At 42.5% G+C, this 10,459-nt stretch overlaps 1 protein-coding gene across 1 annotated transcript; it reads right to left on the reverse strand.

The window, feature by feature from the left end:
• Positions 1-1,292: 1,292 nt before the first annotated feature.
• Positions 1,293-10,222, reverse strand: LOC110475699 (kazal-type serine protease inhibitor domain-containing protein 1). The gene is made up of 4 exons (XM_021540034.3): positions 9,659-10,222; positions 4,200-4,360; positions 2,944-3,088; positions 1,293-1,563 (listed from the first exon to the last, which is right to left on the reverse strand). Exons 1-4 carry the CDS (start codon positions 10,113-10,115, stop codon positions 1,418-1,420), a joined length of 909 nt encoding a protein of 302 aa, XP_021395709.2. The 5' UTR covers positions 10,116-10,222; the 3' UTR covers positions 1,293-1,417.
• Positions 10,223-10,459: the final 237 nt, after the last annotated feature.

Here is a 10,459-nt window from a genome sequence, read left to right on the forward strand (position 1 = left end):
CTCACGGGGCTCGGCCCCACGTCACGGGGCTCGCCCCACGGGGCTCGGCCCCACGGGGCTCACGGGGCTCGGCCCCACGTCACGGGGCTCGGCCCCCCTCACGGGGCTCGCCCCACGGGGCTCACGGGGCTCGGCCCCACGGGGCTCGGCCCCACGTCACGGGGCTCGGCCTCACGGGGCTCGGCCCCACGTCACGGGGCTCGGCCCCACGGGGCTCGGCCCGGTGGGCGCGGGGCAGGGCTCGGCCGCCGGCTCTCGGCCCTCACCACATTGGGGCGGACCCATGTCGACGGATCGAGCCGAAGGAAAAGGGAAGGACCCTTGCGTGCGTCTCCGAGCAGTCTTTATTTCTCCCCGCGCAGGGAGCAGCACAAGGTGACACAGCTCAACAACTCGAAGGGAGGGCAGAGGCAAAGGACGCGAAGTTGAGAAAAAGGGCGACTTTTAAAGGGAGGCTGTCCTCAGGGGGGAGACAGCCTAACAACAAATCAAGGGCTAGATAGGAGGAGTATGGGGTGGATATATGTAAACATAAAACCAGTAGGGAAGGGGAAGGGCAGAGTGCATACTAAATATGCCAATGAGTGAAAGAAAATATCATAACTGACAACGAAGCTTCTAGATGAATGGGTGTAGCAAATAATGACAGACAAACTGCAGGGACAGGATTTGGAGGATGGACAGGGAAGGATCTGGAAATAAGGGAGGTATACACTAGGACTGACATAGGGAAAAGCAGGAAAACAGGTGAAAAACAACTTTGGGGAGAGACTATTAGGAAAACTGAAAAGGGGTGAATAGGAACAAACCATTACAACTATTTTAAACAATTTCTTAAACATAAACTTCGAAATCCCACTACCGCAAACAAAATCATCCCCCACAAGACTGATAATTCGCCTTTGATGAGACATGGAAAATTTCAAATGAGAAGGAAGATCCTGCTGAAACTTATGAGAAAACATGAACTAAGGAGTTTAAAGACTGTTTTGCAACCTCCATACTTACTTAGGCTTATTGCCATGTGAACAATCTCTTGATATTTCTTAGTACTTTACGGATAAAAATAAAATTAATTAAAAAAAATTGTTTAACTATTGGCATTTTTGCTCGACAAATTAGAATGTGTGAAAGAAATTACAAGATAATGTAAAAATTAATATAAAATTGCATCCCTTTGGCATAATTAGTAGAAAGGTCCAGGCTGAAGCTTTTTTTTTTCATAGTCTTAATATATGATGTTACAACTGTTCTTATTTCTAGTGAGTAGCATGATACACTTCAACCAAAGCTGCATTTCAGGAAGGTGGATACACAAGTGAGTATGTGTGTTATCAGAGGAGCCATTTAGGGAGCAGAGACTATTGGTAAATATAACAGTGTTTAAAATATTTGGACAAGAGATGTATAAAAATTATTATTCAGAATTGTTTTCATTATCATAGTTCCCGGATTCATATTCTTCATCATCTTCTTCATCAGAATTGTCATAATACTCCTCGTATTCAATGCTGTAGCTTGAGCTTTTACTACCAGCAGTAAATGCAAATGCAGGAGACGGGACTGCAAGATATAAGTGAATACAGATTAAATTAGCTGAAGATAGGAACACAGAGGAAGGCATGGGTTTGGATTTGTACACAAACTCCGATTTTCTGAATCCTTGTTATCCATGAAAAGGACAGGGGTTTTAGCCAATAGCTTGACCTCATACCACTGAAGGTCAAGAGCAAGTTTCTATATAGAATCATGGAATCCCAGAACTGATTGGTTTGAAATGGATCTTAGACTCATCTTGTTCCACTCCCTGCCATGGGCAAAGACACTTCCTCTATCCCAGGTTGCTCCAAGTCCCATCAAACTTGGCCTTGGACACTTCAAGGATGGGGTAGCCACAGCTTCTTTGAAAAACCTGTGTCAGTACTTCACCACACTCTGAGTAAAGAATTTCTTCCTAACATCTAATCTAAATCTCTCCTATTTTAGTTTAAAACTATTCTCCCTTGTCCAACCTCTATCTACCTTTATAAGTCCCTCTCCCTCTGTCTAGTACTCCCCTTTTAGGGATTAGAAAGGTGCTGGGCTCTCCCCAGAGCCTTCTCTTCCCCAAGCTTAACACCAGCAGCTTGCTCAGCCTGTCTCTAGAGCAGAGGTGCTCCAGTACCTGGAGCATCCCCATGGCCTCCTCTGAACCCACTCGAACAGATCCATGTCTTTCCTGTGCTGAGGACATGTTGAAAATGCATTTAATTCCTAATACTAATAAACTGTTGTATCAGTCTCCTGCAACTCCTGTGCATCTGCAAATATTCCCAGAGGAAAAAAAAAAGCTTTGAAAGTGATTTATAGAGACTGGATGAGTGACAAACACCCCTAGACCAGGAGGTAAATATGACAATACATCTTTATCCTGAATTTGCCAGGAAAAAGAGTTCTTCATGGAGGAAGAAGGTTATTGTTCTGCAGGGCTGGGCCCAAAGCGGATCAATAGCAAAGCTATTTCTTAGATCTTTTGAAACACTCTCATTAAGGAACAACAAATGTTTGCTTCCTAATTTTATGAAAAACAAACAGCTAAGCAAACTTGCCATGATTCAAAGACTCCCTCAGTTACCCCAGCTGTTGTTCTAGGTCCTGCTAACATTAAAGGACTTCTCTGGGATAAGGAAGTGGAATAATGTGTCTCAGCTGTATGGCTCCAATCCACAGCTTTCTATATTCTTGAAGCTGGTATATTACTATATAAATATTAAATATTATTAAATATAATATTACTATATAAACCATTAGGGGATAAAGTAAAATAAAAGCACACAGAAGAGTGAAAATATGGGCAGTTCTGGGTAATTTCTCCTATGCTTCATTTTCATTCCAACAACCCCATTCTTTCATCCTGCTTGTATACATTTTTATATTTTTTACATCCAAATACAAAAAAATTACCATCAATAACTTTCAATCTTGCAGAGGCATACGTTGCACCATGCTTATTTTTGGTATGGCAGATATAAATGCCTTCATCTGATTTTTTGAGGCCTTGAATCTGCAGCCAGCCAGTCACACCATACTTCTGAGGCCCACCTCTTGCCTTTGAAAAGAAAATAAATGGTTGAAATGAAGCAGCTAGGAGACACCATGATATTTCTCAAAATAATTGTGGATTGATTAAATATCATTACAAATCTTCCTCTCTTTTTTTAATGCCTTCATGTTTTGATTCTGCTTATTCTTGCTGCATTGTGTTTTACCTTCTTGCTGCTCTGTATCTCTGAGTTCATGCCTTCCCATCTCTGCTCTTTCACCTTCACTACCCTGCACAGTGCTCACATTCCTGTTCCTCTTCACTCCACTCTTCCCCGTGCTCCTTCTACCCCTTGTCCCAGAACCACTTGCTGCTTCTTCAAAGCATTCCACCTATGCTCAAGCTCAGGATGAGATGGGGAGTGAGTCTGGGGGAGTTGTTAGGGCCAAGGGGGCTTGTGTTGCAGAATTTCTGAGAGAGAGAGGGCATGATTTATGTCTGGAATGAGATTTGAGCTACTCCAGCCTAGGCCTCAGATATGGGCCTTGTGAGGCCTTCCACCTGTGACGCAGTAAGAAAAAGAGCTTGTGGCGCAGTTAGAAATTATATTAAGGTGTGATGTGAAGCACTGGGTTTTCTGGGTGTGAATTAGTATAGGTTTATAGTGTAGAGTTTAGTCCACCTTAAGACAAAGACAAACAATGTTAGCTTGCCAATGAGAGTGCCTCTGTAAACTGTAAACTATATTGAAGTGTATATAAACTGTCATCTTCTAACTAATAAATGGAGAATGTTTGATTGACCATACTGGCCTGATCTGCATTTGTCTGGTCCAGGTTTCCTGTCTCGTGAGGTCCTTGGATTTGGGTCTGACCAAGCTGACACTCAGCAGCCAAGTTTTATGGGTTGGCACGACATTCCATGGGCACTTTCACACTTCATCACAGTTTCATCTGGCTTGGAGTAAAGACTCCTAAAGAGGCATAAGTGGTACCCTGGCTGTTGTTCCTTCTGCGGGGACTGCTGAAGCACTGACAGAAATCATCATTCTTTGCATAGTCACAGGGCCCCTACTGGGAATCTATTGCAACGGTGTTGTGTTCTGTAGGAGGAATTTGCACATTAATGACACTGCTTCTGTTCCCAAACTGTATGCAAAGGTAAATTCAAGTTTTACCTGAATGGAGACATGGGTGTCATCTCCTGGCAGAAACATTTTGTTCCCCTTTTTTTTCCATTCAAGTTGTGGCATAGGATAGGCCGACACCTCACAGCCAAAAATGACATCATTGCCAGTGTAATTCTGGGCATCCTGAGGTGGCATAGAAATAACAGGAGCTGCAAAGAGCCGACAGGGTGCTTTAGGAAATAGTACACAAAAAGTTTGTTAACATTTGTCCCTGCTTCAAGGGACAGAGTGTGTTTATCTTTTGGGTCTCACACACTGTGAAGAGCCACTTGATTCTAAGTGCCTTTTAAAGCTCAGAAAACCCTGTGTCTGTGCTTTCTAAAAATGCTTATTCAGGTCTAGTTTCCCCCTTGTAGATGATCATGGAACCCAAGCTGAAATTGAGGGCTTAATTTTGCCCCATGAGCTGTCATTGTGGACCAGGCTCGGGCCCCCCCAGCAGAGCTGCCAGTACCCGACCTGGGCTTCAGAGGAAACCACAGAAATTGTGCAGCACATGAGTCACAGAGCGATTGATTGTGTGACAGCTCCAAAGGTGTCACATTTTGGTTAGCTGAAAGCCAAAACACCGCTATTGCTGGCGTTTTCTGAGTACATCATTGCCTTGAAGCTGCTAAACATTGTCAAGCACTATTACCCATGGAAGTCACAAGTTACAACAGCATTAATGAATTTTACATTTATCCTCAATTGCTATTGATGTCATCCAATATTGGTGTTAGGAATGAAAAAGGATTGAAATTCAATTATTTCTGTAAGGTTTCATGTAGTGCTTATTATACCTCTTACATTCCCATTTGTTTCCTCATGTTCTCGCACTGTCACCCCCTCCAGCGTTTATTGATTGCCTCGGAATTCTGCTTTTTCCCTTTTCCCGAAGCAAAAGCTGCCGGCAGCCACGAGAGGGAGCCAGGCCGGGTCTTGGAGGCACCGGAACACAGCCCATCGCCGGTGTCTCCAACCTGATCGCGGGCACGTCTCCCTCAGTGACCGTGTGAGCCTCTGCTCATCTCCCGTTTAGCGGGGATGAGGATGTCTGGGGCCAGAGACAAAACAGTGGGTTTACTGTTAGCTCAGATTTCCTGTGTTGGAGATCTCTGCTTTTTTCCCCTCCTGATCTATTTGTCGACGACAAAGTATGTTTTGCCTTCAAAAACTTGTTTTCTATTTCTAGACCAGTGCTCAAAAAGGAATTCATTTTCTGGGTGATTTGGCTTGTATTGATTTTTTTTCCACACATCCCACATGCTTGGAAATAGAAACTTCAAGTAAATAGTTAATATATTTTTGCTTGCAATATTTGATTCAATACCTAGGTGCAGCACTTATTCTTTGGCATTTGAAACTAACACCCTGTTCCATGTTTTCAAGCAACAGTTTATAACACATTTGTCAGTTTTTTAGGATTAGTGCGTGTGCAGAAAATATAAAATGCATCCTGATTAAAATTAATTGCAAACAAATTATACAAAAAACTAACATTTTCCCCATTTATAAATGCCTCATTAAACAATCTTGCTACTCTATAAACATGAGATTTTTCCGACTAGGAAACTTAAATCCTTAAATACTTGTTTTTTCATGAGAATTGTATATTCAGAATTTATTATTTCAAAAGTCTTTACTCAAATCAGCATTAACTGAATATCTTGGATGAGATTTTTTTTCTTTTTGCCTATGAACTGATCACAGAGGGTCTGATATTAAAATATACTTTTAAATCTTGAAATTATTTGAAACTCCACTCCTTTTAATGATACATCCACTCTAGTTAAGCCTAAAATGTACAAAAGAAACCACAAGTCTACATTGACTCACAGGAGTTGTTAAAATTGTTCCCATGAAGAGATCGTGTAAAAAACTTTTCAAACAGGCAGATGTTGCCTGGTGAGTATTTTTATTGTGCTGCTAACTCAGGTGCCCTGTGGATCCCCTGCCAGCACTGAGGTGTGGCCAAGGACTGGGTCCTGCCTGTGTCACTGTCCTTAGCCATGGCTCAGCCACCCATGGGAACACATCTGGAGTACACAAAGGTCTGAATTACAAATCCACATTACATCTGTCCAGCACTGCCTAGCATGCACTAGAATAATTCCACACTAGGAATACCCCTCTTTCCATGAACTGTGAGGAGAATACAGCAGAAGCTGGGAAATGTCTGGGCTTGGTCCCAGCCCTGCAGCTGAGTCCAGGGCTGACCAGGACTGGCATCACCTGAAACCAAACTCACAGCAAGCAGCAGTTTTGATCTAACCAAACTGCCTTTCTGACTGTTAACGGTACTTTCATTGTCCATTCAAACTTCAGAAATAAAATTCCACAACCTCACAATATCATTTTGCTGTGTTTTGTGGAAGAAAATTAAAGTAACATTCTACAATTTAAACAGAAGTTTATAGAATTTATTTTTGAGTGTTTCAGGTTTTGTATTTAGAAAAATTCCCCCATGATATGTGTGTATTTTGTTTGCATAGCTGATTAGAAACAGAGTTGTACTGTTATGATAATGAGTCATTTTGATTCCTGGAGTAGATAAATTTTTGTTGATAGCTAAGGAAATTGTCCTGGTGTCCTGGTGCCCAGAGATGAATGGGCAGGAACTGCTTCTTTCCTTTTTCAGTCCCAGTCAGTCATGAATTATCCCTCTGTGTTATAGAAGATGTAAACCAGAAGCCAGGAAAAATCAAAATACTGTTTTACCTTTCACAATCAACCTAACATCACTGCAGATGAATTAATCACATAATGATTAGGATAGTTTTTCTCATATTGTATATTATTAATTTTTGCTGATCTATGTCTTATAAGATGGAAATGGCAGAAATTTTTGTGGCTTGTTTATTTGTTCTTACACCAAAATTTACATTTAAAATAAATCATGTGACACAGCTAAATATAAAGAGAATCACTGCTATATTGTTCTGTTAGTTCATTAAATTATCAATGTTTCAAAGTGAATGGGGATGGTTTAAGTGTGGAGAATCTGTATATAATCAATGTACTCAGTAACCTTGGTAAATTATTAGATAAACTGATGAAAACTAGTTTTCAGGAAAATAAATAATTTTTTCATGTTTCTTTAACGAAACCTTTTTCTTCTTTTTCTGGCAGGAGAAGAAAGATGAAAGGCTGTACTCCTCTGATGAAAGGAGTTTATTGTTATTTATTTATTCATTGGTTGCTGTATACAATTAGTCCATTTGGCATCAAGAGGAAACAGCAGATGCTTTGAAGGAGAAAAAACAAAACAAATACTTTGAGCTGAGTGAAAGTTATAGCTTGGTACCAAAACCAAGCGCTCAGTGTTTGTTTCACATGCAAATTGCCGTCAGAACCGCCCGTGCTGCAGCCCTTGCTGCTCTCAGAGCCGGGTTCCTGCTGCCTTTTGTCACCAGCTGCCCCCGGAGCGCCCGGGGTGGAGAGCGGTGCCCTCCCGGCCCGGGCTGGGCTGGGGGCTCCCGGGAGCCGAGCCCCCTGCACCCCCTCCGAGCCCCGGGCTCCGCTCGGGCTCTAAAGCTTCCGAACCCGCGTGGGGAGCGCAGCTCGGCGACAGGAGAAGGGCACTTGTGGCCCCGGTCGCTGCCGGCCCAGCACCCTGCCCAGCGCGGGCGTGCTCCAGCTGGGCGCTTTCCTCAGCCACAGCCTCCTTCTTAACTAAACCGCGCAGCAGTGACACGGCTGTGAAACTTTCCGCAGGCTTCTGTGCAATTCAGTAAGTGGAGAGGTTAGGATAATTCTCTGCATTCCTGGAGAGAGGCTCCAGCTTTTCTGGGGAGCCAGGGAAGCAGTGGGAAAGCGCTGGGGGTGATGCCTGCATGCAGAGCAGAGCAGCCAAGATCCTTCTGGAGGAGCAGCAGTGCGATGCGCCTCGGGGGCTACTGGGGGCTGCTGGATGACACCAGCAATTAAAAGTGGTAGGACTTCCAAATTCAAAAAGTCTCTTGGACGCGTCCAGTTCTTTTAAATTAATTAGAGGGACCACTGCTTTAAGCCTGTGTGCCTGAGCAGCTGCCGCCGCTGCAGAGTTATCGGCACTCGCTAAGGGAGTGGCATTTCTGGCCGAAATCTTGCTAGAGGGGTTATGCCAAAAGAACAGCTGCTACTGAGTCACAAAGACTGCTTCCCAAGCTAATAGACTTTCAGTTGTACTGCAGGCTGGCGTGTATGTCCCTTACCTGACAAGCCTCGTTTCCTAGCTTAATACCCTGATAGCAAATAAAGGATTCTCTAATGGATCCTTCTCTTGCAGCTAGAGAAAGAGGGAAGAAGCCTGATATTAACCGTTCATCACTTTTTTAAGTTTTCAATATCCCTTGTTCATTCAATATAAAACCACAGCATACACTCTAAGACTGATAGAGAAAAGCAGGTAAAATATACCTGAGTTACTCACATATGTAGTCCTTTGCCAGAGCTGCAATTTCAGATTTCCAGAGCTGTGACCCATTTGTGACCCACAGACCTCTCCTACTTACTGAATTCCAGAAAGTATTTGATTAACTTAAAAACCCACAGCAGTTTCTCATTTAGAAACAAGCAAAAGCCTCTTCACATTTTCATTGTATAGTCATGTCTTAAGTGATAGGTGCCCAGGAGTAATGACTTATAGTACTTCAAAGAAAGGGAACAGCATATGAGCAGCGAGCAGGAGTCCCCTGTACGCCCACCTAAGAATCCTTCCACTAACAATGATCAGAGAAACTCTGCACTTTAAGAGTCCTTTAAGGAAATTGTTTCAGCTTGTTTCTGTTCTGCTATTTGGATTTCTCTTTTATGGGTTAGCTAGATTTTATGATGATTCTGAATTGGATTATGTTGGACTTTTTTGGTAAAAAGAACAGACCTGTTAATTAAATCCTTTCTTCTTCTATTGCCCCTGTTTCACTGCTTACCATGTATCCTCACCGGTGGATACACACATACACACGTGCACCCGTGTGTGTATATGTATACACAGGATATATATATATATATATATATATATATATATATATATATATATATATATATATATAATGAGATCTGCTTTACTATCACCACTTTAAAATTGTCAGTCCTATTACAATAACAATCATTTGCCCATTCCTCTCAGACTATCCTGTTTACCGATTCCCAACTCCATGTACCACTTCTGTAGGAAAAAAATCATACTCTGATTATAGCAATCATACTCTGATTATTCAGAACAGACCCAGGCTGTAGATTGATGCTTTTTTAGCTACCGTGAGATTTAATCCACTAATGTAATATAGAGGCTTATAACAGACAATATTAAGTATCAGATGCTGAAACACATGTTTAACACAAAGTAGCATTATAACAGAGTAATGATAATTGTAACCAAAACACAGTATTAGTTTAATGAAGTAAGGCTAGAGTAGCTAGTAACATATCGAAGATAAGAATCAGTTCTTTTTTCAGTTTGGAAGTGCCTCTGTACACATTACCTGATTCACATGGCCCTTTATGTTTCATGCTGATGTTTCTTTTCGCAGCGTAATCCTTGTTGAACTGACAGATGTTTTCGTAGGTTTTCCCATTAGGTCCACAGATGCTTTCTTGAGATTTGCACACACACTGGGGTTCAGGGACTTCCCCAAACCTTGCTTCATCAACATCCAACCTGCACTCAAGGTGATCCCCACATTGCCCATAAAAATGATTGCCCTGGTCCAAGTCACAGATCTGACCTTCCACATTCCCACATTCCAGACAGCAGCCACAGCGATCCAGCACAGCCCCGGCTGGACAGTCCTTGGGCTCAGAGCAGAGTTCCAAATCACATTTTCCACAACTATCTCTTTCCCTCAGCAGCCTCCACCAGCCTTGGTGGTACAAGGCAGGGAAATTCTCTGAAACCTGTACCAGTGCTACCAGCAGTGCTGTAACCATCCGATACTTCATCTTGAGAGTGTAACAAAAAGCAGAAAAGGTCCTTGGAGTAAAGCCAGGGAGAGGGGAAAAAAGCAGAGCAAAATAAGAGCAATCTAGTGAGAGAAAACCATCACAATCCTGGTTTTGTTTTAGAATATAAGCTGTACTCCAAACACAGGCTTTAAGAAAAAAAATTGTATCAGATTTCTAATCTGGAATTGATAATAAAAATGCATAAAAACCCAGCAGCTTTTTCCTAATGCAGTTTGGAATGTGAGTACTGCTTGCACGGAGACCAAACTGCCCCTTCTGACAGCTGAGATGAAGCTGTCTGAAAAGCTGTTTGCTCCATGTCTCATTGAGCCAAATTTGCA

The sequence above is a fragment of the Lonchura striata genome, chromosome 15 (assembly GCF_046129695.1).
Source record: "Lonchura striata isolate bLonStr1 chromosome 15, bLonStr1.mat, whole genome shotgun sequence".
Taxonomy (NCBI): domain Eukaryota; kingdom Metazoa; phylum Chordata; class Aves; order Passeriformes; family Estrildidae; genus Lonchura; species Lonchura striata.